The sequence below is a fragment of the Glycine max genome, chromosome 7 (genome assembly GCF_000004515.6).
Source record: "Glycine max cultivar Williams 82 chromosome 7, Glycine_max_v4.0, whole genome shotgun sequence".
NCBI classification, from domain to species: Eukaryota; Viridiplantae; Streptophyta; class Magnoliopsida; order Fabales; family Fabaceae; genus Glycine; species Glycine max.
Window position 1 is genome coordinate 43,256,021 of NC_038243.2, and position 20,886 is coordinate 43,276,906.

Sequence of the window (20,886 nt, forward strand, 5' to 3'; positions counted from 1 at the left end):
TAAATCTTGAAATTACAGAATACCTAGCTGGTGACACGTAGCAAGTAATAAAATCAAGAAGCTTTTTCCTTTCTCTTTTCTTTAATGCAATTTTAAAGCTTTATTTGACTTCCGAATGTGTAATAATAAGATTTGCTGGTGCTTTCGGAATTTTGAGATGGAACTAACGCACGAATGACTTTTGTTATTTAATTCATTGCTAAACCAAGAAAAAAAACACCCACTTGAATTTGTACCATTAATTTCATATATAAAAACTTTGGATCTTGTTCATCTAAAATGAGTAATTCATTTTACAAGATAAAATAAGTAATGGCAATTATTTATAAGGAAATTAACGGTCAATATTACTTACACATGTGCGTAGCAAATAATAAAGCTATATCTAGGAATATCAATTAAATATTTTTCATTAACAATTCTGATTATTTACTTTACTATATACTGCATAGAGCTACTCATGTAATAAACACCAACCAGCTACTTGGCTTTCATGATGTTTGGTTGGATCCATGATATTTTATTTTCCTCTCTCATAATACTTATCTAACCTGTACTCTAGATTTTTTTTGTTTTCAATTTTTTTAAAATAAAAAACATCACAATCCTAATATAAATTGTTAAACAAGTATATATCATTTTTTTTATTTTACAAATCATTTTCCATAGAAGCAATATTATTTAAGTCGATCGGGTAATCATAGGGAACAAAATCTTTTACTTAATATTTAACACATATATAGTTGGGTATCAAAATCTTAAACTTAAAACAATTGATTAAGTTAGAAAATCCCATATCAATTTATTACACATGTTAAAAAAGTATATATTGAAAGTTAAAAAGGAAAAAGAAAAAAAAGAGAGAGTATATATTGATACAGAATAATTTAATCAAACTAGGATAAACTTTGAAACAATCTTATCTAGTAATAAGACTTTAACGGATTAATTCCTGCAAAGTCATTTATTAATTACAACCTTTTAAAGTGAGTTTTTTAATTTATATTTAGAGTGGAGAAAATAAAATAAAGAGAGCCAACATTTTGGACATGATTAAAAGAGGTCAATGTCATAAACTGACCAGCAAGTGAGACCTACATACGCCTTTGAATTCATGTAATTATCTTGACTTATCATCCTTGCTAACCAAAGCCAAAGAAGATTCGTTGTTTCATAAACCATATGTCCCAACACCATAATTAACTCAATTTCGTTAATGACAAAATAGAACATTTGGTGGAGGATTTCAAACCAGCCACAACAAAGCATCATATATTTTGGTGGAGGAATGAGGATGTCCTTATGTCCCTGGCATTCACCAATGAGCCTGCTGGTGGGTCCTGCCCACTGAGCTAGTGCATGTTTGGGAGGGTTCTCAAAGTTAAAATATGGTTAAGAGTTTTTAAAGGATTGTCTTTTTGCTTATTTAAAAGTAGAAAAAGTATTACAAGGGGAGCTTTAAAAATCTCATAAACATTAAGATAATCTTTCTTTCTTTCTTTACTTGAGTTGTAATGTTTTCCTTTTATCATATCTTAGTTTCTCTGTAAACAATAAAAAATATATACAAAAAGTTGATATTTTATAATACTTAGTGTTTAGGTTTTAATATATGAACCAAATATTTATGTACCTGCTTGTGATGGTGGTGGACGATTCCCCAACAATAGATTAAACGGGACAAGTATATTGTCGTTTCTAAGTTCGACAACAATAATGAGATTATTGTTTCCATAATGAAGTTGTTCCCCAGACTATGGTTATGGAAATTATAATGGAATCTGTACAAGCAAACCCACCATTCAAGAGGTGGAGAGGGGAATAAAATAGAATATATCAATATAAGAAAGCCAATCCAGGACCCACTCACCTATTGAGATTCTTGTGTGTGTGTTTTTCAACAAAAGTATTTAATTTCAGTCGATTATTAGAGATTAATTTCTTTAAATTATAAAAGTTACGTGACAAAGATTTTTATTTTAAAGAACGTGACAAAGAATTAAATCAACAACATATTTAAAATGATTCAGCTAATTATCAATTTTGTATCAGACTTTATTAATAGTCAATTGATATTCATTTTAATAACCCAAAGCAAGGAGCATAGAATCTAAGGTCCTATGTACTCGTAACGAATCATATCCTACAGTCTTTTGTTACAGATACGGGAATATTGTTTTTGTTCTAAAATCTCGTGTACTATGGGTATTTTAGCTGATTTTAAGGATACAGAGTTTCTTTTGACATTGAGACCTTGTTGATGGCAATGTACGAATTGATGAGATTTTTTTATAGTATTCCTTTTATATTTTAGTGTTTTACACAAAATCTCTTTGATTTCTAAAATATAGGCAAAATTTTCTTATTTTATAACTCATCCAACATCAAGTATAAAATTTTGCAAAACTACACTTATTATAACTACAAAAATCAGAATATATAGAAGGTTCAACAAAAATTAAATTATGTCTTGTTTCAATTTCTTCAAAAAAATGTTTAACCACCATTTGCAGAGTTTATACCGACAACTGAACCAATATGTTAAGCTTGGAATCATTTAGATTGCATATATAATAAGACAAAATTTAAGACCCTTGATTTAAAAATCGGCTCGGTGTTTCACCATATGTCTTAAAAAATATAAAATTTTTATACATGTCTTAAAAATATTTAAAATAACATTACAAATTAATATAATTTCATAACATAAATAATTAGATACCAAAATGTTAAAAAAAACATTGAATTTTGAGTAAATGCTACTTCTTAGGATGTTGGTGTTTCACCATATATCATCTATGATACAATTAAACACTTAATAATTAACCTAAATTAGGACTACCAATCTACTATCAGATATGTATATAACTAATGAACCTACAAAATAAATTCACACCATATGTATATGACTAATGAACCTACAAAAATCAAAACAAATTAATACCAAAGTACCAAATAGGTAAATACCAATCCACTCAATGTAGCCTACCAGTCACACGATCTAATACAAAAGTATCAATCTAACCAATCAATACAAATTCGAAACAAATCAATACATAATTACATAGATCACTAATTAAGAAATTACTAAGAATAGAATAGCATCACACAATCATTCATACCTTGTTCGAGAATGGAGAGGTAGAGGGTGAGGGTGATTGGTGATGTTTAGTGCTGGTGAGGGTGAGGGCGACCTCAACGACGTCGTGCAAGGACAACTCGACATTGGTGTGGCACGACAGTACAACAACAATGATAGGGAAGACTAACTTAGGTAGAGGTAAAAGGTAAGACCATGTGGGTGACCTCGACGGTGTTGTGCAAGGATGATCCGACGTTGGTGTGACACGATGACGGGAAAGACTCGCTGAGACAGAGGTAGAAGGTGAGGCTATGTGGGCAACCTCGATGGTGTAGTGGTGGCAAGCAGCAACGTAGACTCGTTGAACTTGGAGAAACCAAGAGAGAGATAGAGGCGACGTGAGACTGCAAGAGGAAGAAGACTCAAGAGAGGTCAAGACTTGAGAGGGTTTCTAAAATGGCTTGATATGATTGTTTCAAGCTACAAGGAGAAAAAAAAAAGGACAAATGACTAGGTCTGGATTGAAGGATCTCTGATTTAATCACAAACCCAATCGAACATATAGTTTATTTTTTTATTATTATTTTTGTAGTGAAACACTATATTGATGCTAATTTTTTTTTGTGAATACGAAATTAGCTATATATATAAATATAGTATTATCAGATAAAACAACAAACCAAACATTTATTATGTTTTCCTCTTTTCCCTCTGAATTTATCATTTGAACAATAATACCAAGCTAATAATATAACAGCTAGTCTTAAAATTAATTCTTATGCCTTATTAATATTATTTTTTTGAATGGAATATGATCATATTATTTCAGAGGATAAAACCTCGTCACTGCACAAATATGCTTATTAATATTAAATAACGTAGCATCCACAGTCAGACGGTCTTATTCTATATTTTACTCATATTTTTTATGCGATAATTTCTTTTTATATAATTGCTTATAAAAACTATAAATGGCATTATTACCAGGATAAATTTAAAATAGAAAACATCTGGTGACATACATCAACGGAATAATTTTCCTAATGTTTTACTGCTGATGTGCCACACGGGGTCAATACGTCAAGTGATGTACAAAATAAATAAAAAAAATCGTCATCACAGTTACTCATCATGTCAACGTGTTCTCACGACACGAGTCACGGCCATGTTCACTGTTCAGTACGGTGCTCTTTATATATGAAAATAAAATATTTAAAAATAACAAAAAACTTAAAAATAAAATAAAAAATAATTTATCAATTAAATGAAAATTATCACTGTTCATTAAATTATTAATTACATTTTAAATAAATAACATAAAATTAATAAATGAAAAAAAAATCAAACATAAAAAATTGATAATTATATTATATTTTTAGGTTGAAAGTAATTAATTTCAGTCAATTTCATTCATATGAAAGTATTGGGACTTTGATCACGTTTGACAAAAGTACAGAAAAATACATTTTTTTTTTCCTTTAAAAATATAGGTGAGATTTTTGTACACTGATAAATGTTCATAAAAGCCAAATCTATTTTTATTTCAGGTGCACGAATAATGATAAGGAGTAATTTCAATTTTCTCTCCTTTCATAAGAAATTATATGTACTTGGTTCGGAAATACTACAAAATACCATGCAAATCGATCACTGTTGTTCACAAGCGTGTGTTTCAATCGTGGCGTTTGACATCCATGCATTTAAAAGTTATATCATGCATGCAGGAATATATCATAATAGGTTACCAGGAATAATTCCTACGAAATCACTAGTAATTGAGAATTTAGGTCATTAATATGAAATTTTAAGTCAAAAGGATTCCTAATAATAAATCAAAAACCTTAATTACGATAGTTAATAAAATAAAATCAAATAAAAAATATCACAACGCCTTATAAGATAAAAGTTTTGCAAAATAACTAGTCAACTAGACAAGTATATATATTGTGCATCACTCAAATCTAAGTGACAGTAAGTATGTCTGGACTTGTGTTCTGAGTGAGGGGCAATATTGAATCCTGGGAGGTTATCCTGTTGGTTAAGTACGAAGAAAATATTCATCACCAGCAATATAATACCTAGCTAGCCATCCTTATAGGTGCAAGTTTCATATATATGGCTTAAAGTTATATAGGATGTCAACTTGAATCACATTCAACAAAAAGTCAAGAAGAGGTAACCCATTGCTAAATTAACTTTCTAGTTGCGTATTATTTCAACCTGTCTCGCAAATTAGTTTTAAAAAGTTAAGACATCGCTAATAAGAACTTTTAAGTGTATTAATTAATCAATAATTTTTTATTAAATTATAATAGGGTTGTAATAAAAAATTTAATGAGAGTATGTTATTAGTATTATTTCCATAAAAAAATTATATTCTTTGATCAATATTTATAAAAGATAATTAAAAGTGCTAAAATGGATGCGTTTTCAGTAATAATTTGGAATAGAAGAAAAGCACGAAGAAAGAAAAAAGTACCCAGGTCCCACACAAACAGTTTTCATTCCATAGTAGCCAAGAAAGTGTAGTCCATAGGCTTTTCTCTCTATCTTGTTATGTGAGGAAAAAAAGAAGAAAAAATACAACTAAAAGCAAATCGTGCCTAATGCAAAATGCAAATAGTGTGTGAGTCAAATGGTAAGATGATATTAAAGTTTAACGATTATTATCTTATTAGTCAGTAATTAAATAAGAGTACATACATGAAAAAAATACATTTTTTCGGTACTGATGATAATAGATCCCATCGCATGTATGTAGAAAAAATAGTAACAGATTTGAAGGATGAAAAGAAAAGAAAGGGTAACGAAAAAAGTAAAATCCGACAGAATGATGAGGTGGGGCAGGGGTGAAGTGCAAACATATGTCTCACTCTTCCACTGGCATTGGCATGCCAAAAAGCTAAGTGTTCCCTACATTGCAAACCTTCATCATCGCTTTCATTTCGTCACACAATATATGCCAGTGACTATGAACACGATTCCTTATATATATATGTAACCCTTCCCACCTTTCTCTTTCCACTCACACACAGCACTTTACTGCTCCCTTCTCCATCCCAACCAAGCAACAGTAGTTGGAATGTGACAGATAAAATAGGTGGGGGGAGCACGTGCTACTGCAAGCATTTCTTCATTTCTATGGCTGTGGGAGTGGGAGCATTGTATTTGTATGATAAACTAACCACATTGATGATGACCTCTGATCATGCTTCCGTCGTCTCAATGAACCTTTTTGTTGCTCTTCTCTGTGCTTGCATCATCATCGGTCATTTGTTGGAGGAGAACCGATGGATCAATGAATCCATCACTGCCCTTCTCATCGCGAGTCACTTTCTTTATCTCTATTACTTGCCTTTTCATCAACAACATGAATTTGAAGCAGCTAGCATTTTTTCTTTGTCAGGGTCTCTGTACTGGGGTCTTTATATTGTTTACCACGGGAGGAAAAAGCTCTCATATATTAGTTTTCAGTGAAGATCTTTTCTTCATTTACCTTCTTCCACCCATCATCTTCAATGCCGGGTTAGTTCACTTCTCTTAATTTTTTATTTTTCTTATTCAGCTTTCAATTACATGCTTAACTGCATAATTTAAGTTGCATTATGATTTTGATTTGTTAGAAACAATGATTCCAACAGTTTAGGAAAATCAAAAGTTGTATTCACTGAATTGATACTTCAATCATAATGGATTTAATTTAATGACTGTGCTTGCTTCTCTTATACTGACTTCAATTTCAATTTATTCTTTAACTGTTCCAGGTTTCAGGTGAAGAAGAAACAATTTTTCCGCAATTTTATGACTATAATGCTCTTTGGTGCAGTTGGTACTTTGATATCATTCTGCATCATATCACTAGGTAATTGAAGTCTTCAATTAATGCTTCTTTTATAAATTAAAATACAAAGTAGTAACAATTCATATTTGGTAGTCAGTGCTTTGTGTTTCAATTTGTTTATAAATCTTATTTATTTTGATTAGGTGCCATACACTTTTTTCAGAAATTGGACATTGATTCCCTCAAGATTGGAGATTTTCTAGGTGTGCTTAAATTACCTTCTTTTACAGTAATTTGTTGGACTTAACTCCAAACTTGGAACATTCCCTTCTTCCCTCCTATATCTACTTACCTGAGTCAACTGAATGCAGCAATTGGAGCAATATTTTCAGCAACAGATTCTGTTTGCACGTTGCAGGTATAAATGTCAAAAGAAACACTGCAAACCTTTGTTTTAATTTTCCCTTATTGTACTGAAAATGATGATGAGTATGTGGATGCTTCAGGTTCTTAATCAGGATGAGACTCCCTTACTATATAGCCTAGTCTTTGGGGAAGGGGTAGTAAATGATGCTACCTCCATAGTTCTCTTCAAAGCAATTCAGAATTTTGACCTCTCTCACATTGACTTAACCACTGCCTTACAATTATTAGGAAATTTTTTGTATTTATTCATTGCAAGCACTGTGCTGGGAATCTTTGTAAGTTTTCCTGCCACTTTCTAATTTTGTCCCCTCTTCTTTCCTAATGTTCTTGCAATTTGCTTGGGATTACTAATATACATATTTTTTTGGTTTAATAATGTTTTTCAGGTTGGATTGCTCAGTGCATTCATTATTAAGAAGCTCTATTTTGGCAAGTTGATAAGGTTAATTCTAATTAAGCTCCATTAATTTTCAATATGCTTAACCACATCAATGAAATATATCAGTACATTGTTAGCTATTATTCCCTTATTCATTTTACGACAAATCCCAGGCATTCTACAGACCGTGAGGTTGCTCTCATGGTACTCATGGCATACCTTTCGTATATGCTGTCTGAGGTAAGAATTTTCTCTGAAACTTGGCCACCTTTTTAGTGTAAATAATTCCCATGCTAACCGATTTATTTCTTTGACAGCTATTTTCTTTAAGTGCCATTCTGACTGTTTTCTTCTGCGGCATTGTTATGTCTCACTACACGTGGCATAATGTGACAGAGAGTTCAAGAGTGACAACCAAGTACGTGAAATTCTTCAACACATTCATTAGGCATGTACAAGATAGCTACTAATGATACTACTTAACTGATTTTAATTTCCCTGCCGCAGGCATGTTTTTGCCACTTTGTCATTCATTGCTGAAATCTTTATCTTCCTCTATGTGGGGATGGATGCATTAGATATAGAAAAGTGGCGAATTGTAAGTCAAAGGTAAGAGATTTTTAGATGAAATTAAACCGCCTTGAAACTACTTTCTTAGGTGTGAAATTAACATTTTGACAATTTGTCTTCATTATTAGCCCAAGAAAATCAATTGGGGTCAGTTCGTTGCTGTTGGCACTTATCTTGGTGGGAAGAGCTGCATTTGTTTTCCCTTTGTCCTTCTTATCCAACTTGCTTAAGAACTCTCAATCTGAGAAAATTGAGTTAAAACAACAAGTATGTGTTTTCCTCCAGTTTGCTTGTCAGCAGGGTCTTGAACTCTTGATAATTGAGGTGTTACATTACTGCGATGATTTTTGGCTTCACAGGTAACTATTTGGTGGGCTGGTCTCATGCGTGGAGCTGTTTCTATCGCACTTGCTTACAATCAGGTGAAGGAATCAAACTTCATTGCTTTAAATTCTTCATCTCTATGGCTGGAGTTCTTAGTGCCCGTTTTTTTATTCTCTTGTCACCTTTAAGTTTTAAAAACCGTTTTCTAGGACATTTTCACACTATTCGACAATCAATTTCTCATAAAAAGAATCTATTAAATTTTGAAAATTGCTTCCAAAATAAGTCTTTTAAAAACCAGAAAAACAGCTGAGAGATGTTTTCTCATCACTTCCTTTTGTTTTCATCTTGTTCAACAGCTCCCTCAACCACACTCTTCTTTGTGTCTTGCACCACCCTCTACTAGCTGGCTAGGCAACTTTGTTTAGTTATATTTTCAAAACTAAGCAGCTTTTAAAATAGAAATCAAACGCATCCTTAGTGTTTTAGTACTAATAAACTGCTTTTTTCACATGCAGTTTACCAGGCTGGGCCATACTAAACTGCGGGAGAATGCCATCATGATCACTAGTACCATCACTGTTGTACTCTTCAGCACATTGGTTAGACACTAATCTTCAATTGATAAGCACGGTTTGTAGTGATTATGCCATGTTCCAAATGTTCAATTTTATACCACTGGTTGCTTGAGGATGAGAAATTATTACATGGTCCGGAACTGCATATTTATATTTCAGCTGATATCCACGTGACACATAGTAGAGTTTTTCAATTTACAAAAAGAAATTAATAAAATTCAGCTACGTGTCTCATAGAGATTGATCAAAATCATGAGGTGGTGGAGGACCATGCAATAATTTCTCCTCGAGGACAGTGTTGGTATGTTCTTGAACCCAAATAAACAACAAGTGATAGGATGTTTTCCCAGTGTGATACGAGTCCCCACTAACTGGACATGAAAAAACAGTATTCGTTGGTGGATTTGGAGAAGTGTCATTTTCTTATGATGTAAAGGAAATGGTTGTTTGATACGTGTGATTCCCTCATCATAACATGGGAAAGTAAAAAAAGCCACCAATAATGCTTTTGAAAATAATGTGCAGGCGTTTGGGTTGATGACAAAGCCACTTGTGAGGCTATTGCTTCCATCCTCTAAACACGTAATGAGCTTGCCGTCCCCACCATCGACACCGAAATCATTCACTGTGCCACTTCTTGGCAGTCAAAATGGGCCTCCACCAAGCACCTTGAGGATGCTCCTAAGCTGCATCCCTACTCGTGGGGTACACCACTATTGGCGCAAGTTTGATGATTCTGTCATGCGACCCGTCTTTGGTGGACGAGGTTTTGTACCCTACGTTCCAGGGTCACCCCTTGAACAAAGTGTTCATCAGTGGCGTTGCACTTAATTAGAAGATATATATATATATATATATATATATATATAGAGAGAGAGAGAGAGAGAGACTTATTATGTGATGGATGGTGTTGGTGTGGTGTAAAATTGGCTTGGCTTTGGTTGTGTGCACTTTTGTCAATAGTTACAACATTTCAACTTCACATGATACTATAAGACAGGATGTTAGGGGAAGAATTTATGTACACATGTTGATGTCAACGCGGGCTTTTTTTGTCCCCCTGATTTTGCTGACATAGAGAGAGGGGGTTGCTTGCATTTTAGTGTTAAGTTGTAACTTGATGCTGCTCAGGTGATTCGAATTAATTTTGTGTGTATACATGTTATGGATGGAAAGGTCTTGACAGTTAATATAGTTTTTGTGTTGCTTGATTGTATTTATTGTTACAGTTTTTTGAAGGATAATTTTGTGGGCTTTGAACTTGTTACACTTGTTTTGCGATCATATACTAAGGCACAATCAATATTATACGCATGATTAAGCTTTCGATGTTTCCCTTGACATGATAGATCTAGCTAGCTATCAATGCACAGTCACTCGATTGCCAATTGTGCATAGCTTTAGCCGCAACAATGGTGTATATTCTTCTGGAAAGAGATAAAACATTATAACTTTTGAGAAAGAAAAAAGTATCCGAGTAGTTTGCACCTTCATGGCTCACCATAGCAAGAAATTACCAAGGTGTGTCAAAATTAAGCACTGCTGAACTCATGATGTCATAATTTTAGAAGGAAAAATTGCTGTGGTGCCCGCAAATTTCAGAGGATATCAGTACCCTTCATTGTTCGGACAATAAGGCAGCAATGTGCATGCACATCAAATCCATATTAAATGTTGAAATAATACTTCACTTAACAAACCAATAAACTACTAGTTTATTTTTTCTTTTCCATTTTTATTTCAGTGTTTGTCAAAATTTCTCCTTTATCATCCTTATATTTGAAGAAAAATGCTAAATGTTACGAAAGTAAAATTCGTGCATCTCACACGAATAACAAAATATATATTTTTTTCTCCTTCTGCCTATTTCTCTCAATTTTTCCTTTTTTGGGACTGTTTCATCCTCCCACCACATACCTAACCTATGCAGCGATCAAGAGAGATGGGAGTCTCATGACAACAAGGATGCTGCCACCCACCGACATGTTCACCTTGGAAGGCAGGTGTGAGAAACACAAACACATGATTTCTATTGGTTTTGTTGTATATATTTAGGAGTGTTCATGAACCAATTGAATACAGTGGACAGACAAAACTAATTAAAAAAAAAACTGAAAATCAAATGGATCAAAACTTGGAAAACCAAAGTTTATTGGATTTTGGAATAAATTTTAGAAATCAAACTTATACATATGTATTTATTTTTATTCATAAATTTATAATATCACTTATTTTTTATTTTTTTTATTTCTTATATATTCATAAAATTATCATATAACTTATATTTATTTATAAAAAATATATTTAATTAAAGATATTTATACTAATTATTTGAATTAAAATACATAAATATTTTATTATTAATTATATAATAACATATATATATAATATTTGATAGTTTAAATAATTTTTTTATCATATATCTTACCTTTTATTTAGTATTTTCTACAAAAAGTTAAAAGTAGGATTAAAATCAAAAATCAATTCAATCCAAACCGTTTTAAATTTAATCAGATTAAAAGTTTAAATTAAACCTATTGAATAATAAATTAATAAAACCATGATTGAATCAAATAGTTTTTTTCCTTCAAATCCAATTCAAAATCGAAATGTATTGTAGTGTGAGTGACATAAAATAAATAACCTGTGTACCTGTCGGAGAAAGATTTGTTCGTGCATTTCGTGCTTGAGGGATTTGTAACATATAGCACCTCTAATATTTGAAACTCTCCCTCACTCTTACCATCTCTCATAAAATATTATTTTTTATAATGTAAAATCATATATATTATCTCATTTTGTTTAATAAAAATATTTTAATATGTAAATAAAATTAAAAAATTATCCTAAATTAAGATGATAAATTTATGAAATAAAGTAAAATATGAAATGTAGTCATTATTTGAAAATATATATAATCATTGAATTTCAAGTAATATCCAAATAATTGAATATATATTTTTATATAATTATACATATTAACTAATTTAACAACTAATTTTACCAAACTCTTAATTCAATCAATTAATTTATCAGTTCTTAAATTCTAACTTCCAGCTAATTTATTTGCTAGTTTTGCAACACATCTTACGTGTGATTTCCTTTATTAGAAACTAGAAAGTTCAATCAACCAAAAAAGAAACTAGGAAAATTCAGAAAAGTATTTGGAAGAATATTCTTCCACTGATGTGTCTCTCTCAGGCGGATTTTAAAGGAAGCATTTCTAGAAAAGTTAATGAACAGGCCAATGATTTGGGCTCAAAATATCAGAATGCTGGCTTATTACACTTCTATTGAAAGGCTTAGTTCACTTTACATGCAATTCCAAAGCTTCCCACATCACATATTAACATCTGTCCAGTAAAACCATCACAATAAACAAATGAACCATCCTCTATCTAGTCATTACGGAGAAATCCATGATTTTAGAACGTCTGCTATCCTATACACGCACTTTTCTCCCTTATGGGTGAATATAATATCCAACTGCCACGCTGATAAGAGCAACCATGCAAACAAACAGAAATGGAAAACCAGCCTGACTTCCTTTCGTATTGATTTGCCTCTTCAACACCTCCTACAAAACATGAAACAATTGATATCAAATATTGAAAGTAGTCAATCACTAAATAAAATGCTAATAAATAGCTCAATACTTTAATTGCATCGCTTTAAAGAGACAGAAGGGATGAAATATTCAATAAGAATCACAATACCATTAATCAGAAAACTTTAAATGATTATATGAATAAGAACACCTCATAACTGAAAACGCATGAAAATGAGAATCTTTTTTCCCATTAGACTAATAGCATGGAAGAGGAACAAAAATAACAAAAACCTACCAACTCTTTCTTAAGCAAATCTTTTTCTTGAGTGTTCCTGTGCCTCTCCTCATTCAGCTTCGTGATGGTTACCTCAGCCTGCAGAAATTATAACTATATTGATTGCTTCCAACATTAAAGTTTTTTTTTTTAAAGAAAAAATAGGTAAAAAGATGCAACTTTAGGAACTAACTCCATGTACCATAAGCTGGGATAGCATCTTCATATGCTACACTGAATGCCAACTTATGGAACTAGAATGCAGGAAAAAGAAATGCTAACGTCAATGATACTGAAGAGGATAGAGTTTGACAACGTTCCTCTTTTTTTGGCTCTATGAGAACTAAAACAAAATGGTATTATGATATTATTACCGTGGCCTTATTTTTTAAAATTAGTAACATGCTCAGTTAATCAAATATTAGATACCTTGAAAACAAACATTATAATTATTTTCTCCATCAATTCCCATTTAAAATAGTTGAGTAATCACTTTCAGATATTTTGGCAGCAAAGTATAATCTAAATAACAAAGTTGACATGACTAGAAAAGTTGACATAAAAATGATTGCGACAACGTGTAATCTAAATTCATGAGCTCTAACCACTCTTAGCTTGGAATCCATTACACTAAGTTTTGACTTCAATTCCTCAGATTCGTTAGTTAAATTCAATTGCATATCATCTTTTGCTGGCTTCATGTCACCAACATTCTCAGCTTGTCTTGGGACAATATCCTCATCTTCTCTATCCTCCTTCATATCCTGGGCTGGTTCCAAACCTTTAACCTCATCAGAAACCTGATACATGGGAATAATAAATGGTACAGATCAAGCAATGGAACAGAACATCATATGCTACCACCATGTTGAACTAAAATTAAAATGTTTCAGATTTACATTTGGGTGGTGGCTACTGGATAGCTGACACACACACACACACACACACACAAAGTTAACATTGTTATTCATAGTATACTACAGCTGCAAGTCTACAAAATATATCCACAAAAAATAGATACTGTATCTTCATATGAAAGCAACTTGAGAGAAAGAGAGAGATTGAAGTTTGAAACCGGAATGATAGAGGGGAGGAGCTCACTTTACAAGGGGGAGGTATGTTTTCAACTCCACTGGGCACCCTATCTTTTTGCACATAAATTTCGTTGGATGGATCATGCTTCATATCACCATTTACTGGAAGCAACACCGGAGAAGATGGCGGACTGATGAGGACTACCCTTAGTTTCTTCTCCTCAATATACTTTCCGCTGTCTTTTGAAAACTGTCGAAAGAAAAGAAGTTTAAAATTATCCAACCTACCAAAAAGAAATATTTTAAAGGGAAAAAAACAGAAACAAGGGAGTTGGACTATTGAATTAGATATTTTACCTTCACATATCCCAGGCATCTCAAAACGGGGAGAAAATGGATAAATAATGAACTCTGGTTTATAGACACTAAGAACAGTATCACCACCTTTTGAGTGATCGTATTACGAACATACAAATTCATCTGATTTTGTTCTTATCTCTTTCTTATTATTTTTTTAATTTAATTTTAATACATAATATTTATCAAATTTTCTTTATATTTTCTCTTTTATTTCCTATCTGTCATTCCATTTGAGGGTTGAGACGCTTCATCTCTCACTCTCTCTTCCTAATTTCTTATCACATCAATTCTATCACTTTCATCTCTTCTTAGTTGTTATTTCTCTTGTGATGTCTACATCGAAAGGGATTGCGTACCAAACAATTTGCATAAACAATATGACCTTACCATATCAGAGGTGATGTCATCTTCTGTGGTTCCAAACGGGACAACTGTGCTTTGAATGAGAAATTTGTCTTTGCACAGCATATCAGGCGGTGCCATGCGCTGAGCTTGCATAGTAACTGCATCCAACACGCACATATAAAGGACACTAAAAATGTAGAAACTAAATACATATATGCGTGCGTTAAAATGTTTATTGAATACAGTAACGGAAAAATACCAGTAAAATCACATTTATCATTGGGCTTGACGATGCCTATGTTGGGTCTGACGCAATATTTTTTGGGTGAAGTTGTTTTTACCTGCGAGTTGTGTCGTGACATTGGCCTCAGATTCATTTGGTTATGGTTGTTAGATAGAAATGAAAGGGGAAAGAGCGAAATGGGAGAATGTAGGAAGGTACCTTAAAAGCAATAAAGTGATCGGTGGTGTTGGCAAGTTGAACCAAACATGAACTTTGTTTCTTCAATTCAACTGAAAGAGAGCACATTGTGATGTCATGATTGCAAAATATGGCATTGAAAAGAAGAAGAAGAAGAAGAAAGGAGAGAAGAGTGACTTACAGACGAATCGGAGCTCGGCGGGTTCGATTTGAAGAAGCTCGGTAGCCATGGGAAAATGCAAAGTGGGAGAGTAGAGGAAAAGGCTTGATAGAACCCTAATTGGAGAAGAAGAACGAAATGAAAATGAAAGAGAAGGGAAGAAGTGTCATTGAGTTGAGTTGTTACTTTGGAATGGGATAGTTGGCGTCGTCGGTTACGCTGGTGGGCCTCACACTCTGCTGTTCTAGTTGTACCCATTCACCACCTGCTCTTTTTCCTTTCTTAATTTCTTATTTTCATCTAAAATTGAACCTTTTTAGCGCATTAATCACTCATCAATCACTTGGTTCTCTTCTTTATATCTTTAATCACTCGTCTCATTGCTTTTATTACTCTTAATTACGTGATAATTTCTTTGAAACCTATCAATATTACCATGCTTGTCCATATACTGTAACCCATCGGTTAAATAATGGTATTCATAATCATTGATTCATAGTAGGTAAATTTAATTAATACATCTAACGTAAATATAATATTATTTTTTTAATTTTTATATTATAAATATCTATATATAAAATTGTTATTCATGTTTGATCAATGTTTTCCCCTATAGTTTAGCATTAATATATGCATAATTTATATACTGATACTGTTTCAGGTAATAATATATCTTCAGTATGAGACTTTTCTCTGAAAACATGCTGCGTGTACCAAAAAATAACTAAATTATTCTTAAAGAACTTTAAATGTTAACTATCTAACAAATTACTTTTAAAAAAACGATGTAACAAATTTATGATAATTATACTCCTCGTGATGTGATATCAAGTAATGTACTGTATATAATTAGAAATTTTGAAACAATTCATCCTTGTTTTAAATATAAACTCACTTTAAAGGAACTTTTTTAGGGCAATTTAAAGGAACTTTACTTATATATATTAAAACTATTCTTTAACCTAATAGCCTAATACTACAAATCAATAAAAAATAAAATAAAGTTCTTACATTAAAAGTGCCATACACTAATTAATAAAAAGTTGTAAAAGCATTAGTCTTGTTTTCATTAATATAATCTTTGATATAAATATAATAATGCATATTAATTTATGATAACATGCATGTGATGTATCATTTTGTTGATATCAAATTCCTATATCAGCTTCAATATGCAGAGCACATACCGCTGTATTCACACGGCCACAAACTTCAAGTGCATCGATCACATGGAGATTTCTTTCCCCCGAAGTTTTTAGTTGTCTAGCTTTCCGTTTTCGTGTTCTTTTTTTCTTCATTTATGTAGAAAAATCCTATATCAATGCAATTGTTTATGGATATACTAATCAGTAATAAGTGTGTTATCATATAATTATTTTTTAAAATATTAAAGAGAGCATTAATTGTCAATTAATTTAAAAGGTTATATTACAGATATCAGTTGACACTACGTATTATATTTTTTTCTCATTAGTATTTCCTCGCAAAGGCATGAGATCACCGCTTCGGACACTAAACATTTGAGTACCTTTTTCAATGTTAACAGGGATTTGAACTTTAGTTGTGTTACTTTATGAGAACTCAGCTTCTTATTAAATAACTATTAAATATAAACTTCTTGTATATATAATTAAATTTTATTTAGTATCCATCTTCCATGTTAAATGTTTTAAACTATATATTAATATTTTTATATATTATTACACGTTAGTATATCAATTGTTTTTAAAAAAACATTTTCAGGTATTTCTCAATAAAATTACATGTCAAACAAATTGCATTTGTCAACATACAAATTTATACTTTGATAATATATATCAATTTGGAGTATTTAAACTCATATTTTTTTTTTTACAATTTGGAGACAATTTTTTTTAAAATCAAATGGTTAATTTTTTGAAAATTTACACATATGAATAAATTGTGTTTTAAAACATGTCTATCGAAAAGTCAAGTTTTAAAACACGTTTTGTTTTATATATTTTTTAAAATATTGAGAAGTTGTGTTTAGTAATTAATACAACCTTCTATTCTTTTTAGCTCAAGTTATGCTAATAAACACAACTGTTTTATTTAGAAAAAAAATTGTTTTTTCAAAGTCTGATTCAATTCATGACTTACACATATTTTAGTTTTTTTTTCTTCCAAATTTTGTAATTGAAAATCAATTTATTTTAAAAAAAATTATAAATTATGTTTTAAAATACAACTTTTTCATGTAAAGTCGGATTTACTTCCTTATTTATGTAAATTTTTCAAACTTTATCCATTTTCGTAGTTTAAAATAAAATGAACCCTTATTTTGTAAAGTCAAACAAAAATATTTTTTCTCATTTTTTCTTCTTAAGAATCCAAACAACAAGAATTTGACAAGGGAAGAGAAGTGATAATGGAATGAAAAAAAAAAACGGCATTTAAAAAGTAATCACCCTTTTCCTCCTTTTCTTTCGTTGATTGAAAATGGTGGGGACTAATATAACGATGTAGTAGAAAATTAGAAACGGAGAAAATAAAAAAAGGCAGGGTTAATTAAATCATGAACAATAAAGCAGGGGACACAAGCTAGATGTTTCGTTGCTTTTTGTTTATTCGATTTGTAATTTTGTGTACAACATGACAGCTAATCGATTGAATAACCAAAAAACTCATTTTTTTTTCATGTTCAATTATACTTCATTTCAATTCTCTCGAAAGATAACATCTTATTACTAAGTGTAAACAAAGGCCATACTTGCTCCAACAAAAGTTGTTTCGTCAACAAGCATAAGTTTCTTATCATTTCTTTATTCAGAATAGATTAAGAGAAGGGGTTGTGTGTTCTGTGTTCATGCGGAGAAACAACCGAATAACATATTAGGTTTGAAAGAGTACGAAATTTCAACTTGTGAAAATGAGAATACGAATTTGAACTTCTGGGGATGTCACGTAATTCTCGGATTCCTACAGTTGAGCAAACAGTTCAAATAATTATAGACAGTTCAAAACTTAAAATGAACCAAACATACAGAACATAGTAATTTTTTTATTAAAAAAAAATGCCGTAAAACGGAGAATGGCAGTTGGCAACTACTATTTATTTATATCTTAATTTGAAATACAGGTGTTGCGTTAAGGATAGAGATATGTCAGATAAATAGGTACACCAAATTAATGGCCACCTGCCTGCTATCTATCTGTCTGGTTATGGTAACCTAATTAAAATTTTAAATATTGATCATTTTGGTTTTTATTATTGTAATTTTAATTAAGTACTCAAATATTGTTGCTGTTTTTAATAAAAAAACATTTTTGTTTAGTAATATTAGAAATTAAAACAATCCTTCCATATGTCACCCAAAAGAAAAAATAAAATAAAACCAATCGCCATTTAGTAATTGTTAATTAAGTACTAAAATAATATTTTTATACAGTATTGGTTTATTTACAGCAATATATTTTTATATTGTTAAAGACCAAATTGATTGATACTTGTATTTTTAATAACAACTAATTTAGTATGTCAATTTTTTTTCTGCAATTTACTGAATTTAGTATGTCACTTAAAATATTTAATTCATTAGAAGCTTGTTGCAAATTATATCAGGATCATTCGTTAATGGAACAGTAAAAGATACAAAAAAATAAAATATTTTGATCAGAGGGAATCGATTTTAAATTTATATTTGGTTTTTGATATTTCTGTTTGATTGCTCTTCAAGTAAATGCTAGATCCTTTCTGAACTCCTCTAGGATTACTGTACTCTAGTTTTATTCATGTAAAACCAGCAGCCTCTTTCGTTTACTATTAAATGAAAATTACATTAAATGTCAGCTAATGTAATTTTAAGTATATGTTTATATATTTTTGTCATGGGTTAAGGAATTAAAATATGTGCATTAGATCTAATATATGTTTAAACTTTTTGTCCCGGATTAAGGAGCTCCTTACTTGGATCTAATAATACAGAAATTTAAAGTTTTCTTCATCGATCCTCAAGCATACAAGAAAAATTCTCAAGAACATGGATGGTATTTTTTTCCTCCTTGAAGCATTTATCTGAAATCAGTAGCTGTGCAAACACGAGTGTAGATGTGTTTTTGCTTTCGTTCAATTACGACTCATTTACAGAGTTTGATATCGTTCTAGTTGTTACCCAATCCCAATATATACGGGTAGCCTGTTTGATTTGCTGGCAAGTCACGTTTTCAGCAACCAAAATCATATTCGAAAGGTGTAAATCGCGAGCCAAACCTCCATCATTTGGGGCAATTTTTTTTCTTTCAAATTTAGTATTAGGAAGTAAAATTTACTCCTAACTAATAAATTTGAAAATAAAAATGCTCCCAAATGGGCGTTTAGCCGTAAATCGTGTTTAACAAATTTTGGTTTATTCTCAAAATCAATTTTGTACAGTGCAGAGTTGAATTTGCAAGTAGGAAAAAAATTACTTTTGAATTAAATTTTGGGTGTGGGATCCTGTGACACATCTAGAAATTGTAAATTCTGAGAGCAAAATTTATACTATATAAATTAGTATTTTAATCTCTATATTACATATAATATATTTTTATTTATACATAATCAATAAATAAATATTTTCCAATATATAAATTATAATGTATAAAAAATATGTCTAAATATATAACTTAGGTTTGAGATATATAATGAATAACTTGTACTTTAACTTATCTATTGTGTAAAATAAACTTTATTTTATACGACTCAAATTTATAATAAATGAATATTTCTAAATATATAAATTATATTATAATTAAATATTTCTAAATGTATAAATTATATTTTTGATTTATTAAGTAATTTATATTGTAATACATGGTCATTCCTGTGATCAACATTGGTGCAATTGAGGCTTTTGAAGTTTGAACCTTCCAACAACTTACAACAAATACAAAATCTCACTAGCAATGCAAGTCTAAACCCTTAACCGTTGTTCGGGTGAGTTTCAAATGTTTTAAAAGCAATAAGTTTTTAGTTTTCAAAATTCAGTTTTATTTTTTCTCTATTTTTCAATTTCAAAACAATCTATTATAAAACTTTTCTATTCTATTAAAACTAGTTTAATGGGTTTTTGTATAACCATGATAATAATAACAATAATAATAATGATGTTAGTGTTGATAGTAGAGAATATTTGTGGTGATGTTGGTGTGATGGTAATGATACTAACAACAATAATATTAGTGGTGATAATAAAACAAGAAAAATTATTGTTAAATGTATAATGTATCTTTTAAAAACTAGAAACAAAACTATCAATTTTTTATTGGTTTTGAAAATAAATATAAAACTGTTTTGAAGTTTAATTAAAAATTATTTGTTTCATTTTTATTAAATATGTTTTGTTTTGAAAATTATATTTAGAAATAAAAAATCAAAATCACATAACCATTTGAATTGAGCACTTAAAATTGAAATTAAAAGAAAACAACTATAAGATGTTAATGGAGTAAAAGTTTATCATTGATGTAATTGAAAACATGTAAAACCTCGTGCAAAGACAAAAGGAACAAATAAATGTGCATTTGGAAGAAGAAAAATGCAAATATAGCAAAGCAGAACCCTAATTTAGTGTACACATGTGAAGATGGTAAGAAAAAAATG

At 30.8% G+C, this 20,886-nt stretch overlaps 2 protein-coding genes across 4 annotated transcripts; one reads left to right on the forward strand and one right to left on the reverse strand.

Annotated features, from left to right (window-relative positions):
• The first annotated feature begins 5,990 nt into the window (after nucleotides 1–5,990).
• On the forward strand, nucleotides 5,991–10,356 carry LOC100814738 (sodium/hydrogen exchanger 2). Its single transcript, XM_006583979.4, has 14 exons — nucleotides 5,991–6,406; nucleotides 6,489–6,607; nucleotides 6,847–6,944; nucleotides 7,067–7,126; nucleotides 7,235–7,281; nucleotides 7,370–7,564; nucleotides 7,676–7,731; nucleotides 7,842–7,908; nucleotides 7,986–8,086; nucleotides 8,176–8,277; nucleotides 8,367–8,505; nucleotides 8,598–8,660; nucleotides 9,081–9,164; nucleotides 9,666–10,356. Exons 1-14 carry the CDS (start codon nucleotides 6,224–6,226, stop codon nucleotides 9,969–9,971), a joined length of 1,620 nt encoding a protein of 539 aa, XP_006584042.1. The 5' UTR covers nucleotides 5,991–6,223; the 3' UTR covers nucleotides 9,972–10,356.
• A 2,009-nt stretch (nucleotides 10,357–12,365) lies between these two features.
• LOC100794670 (vesicle-associated protein 2-2-like) lies at nucleotides 12,366–15,614 on the reverse strand. Of its 3 annotated transcripts, NM_001252944.3 has the most exons (9): nucleotides 15,471–15,614; nucleotides 15,306–15,400; nucleotides 15,146–15,216; nucleotides 14,963–15,044; nucleotides 14,746–14,861; nucleotides 14,066–14,248; nucleotides 13,570–13,764; nucleotides 12,986–13,063; nucleotides 12,366–12,717 (listed from the first exon to the last, which is right to left on the reverse strand). In NM_001252944.3, the coding sequence occupies exons 2-9, from the start codon at nucleotides 15,352–15,354 to the stop codon at nucleotides 12,604–12,606; spliced, it is 888 nt and encodes a 295-aa protein (NP_001239873.1). In that variant the 5' UTR covers nucleotides 15,355–15,400; nucleotides 15,471–15,614; the 3' UTR covers nucleotides 12,366–12,603. The 3 variants fall into 3 exon arrangements, with proteins under 3 accessions (NP_001239873.1, NP_001349857.1, XP_006582919.1); NM_001362928.1 differs by having other exon boundaries at nucleotides 13,594–13,764; nucleotides 15,306–15,530; XM_006582856.4 differs by having other exon boundaries at nucleotides 12,405–12,717; nucleotides 15,306–15,525.
• Nucleotides 15,615–20,886: the final 5,272 nt, after the last annotated feature.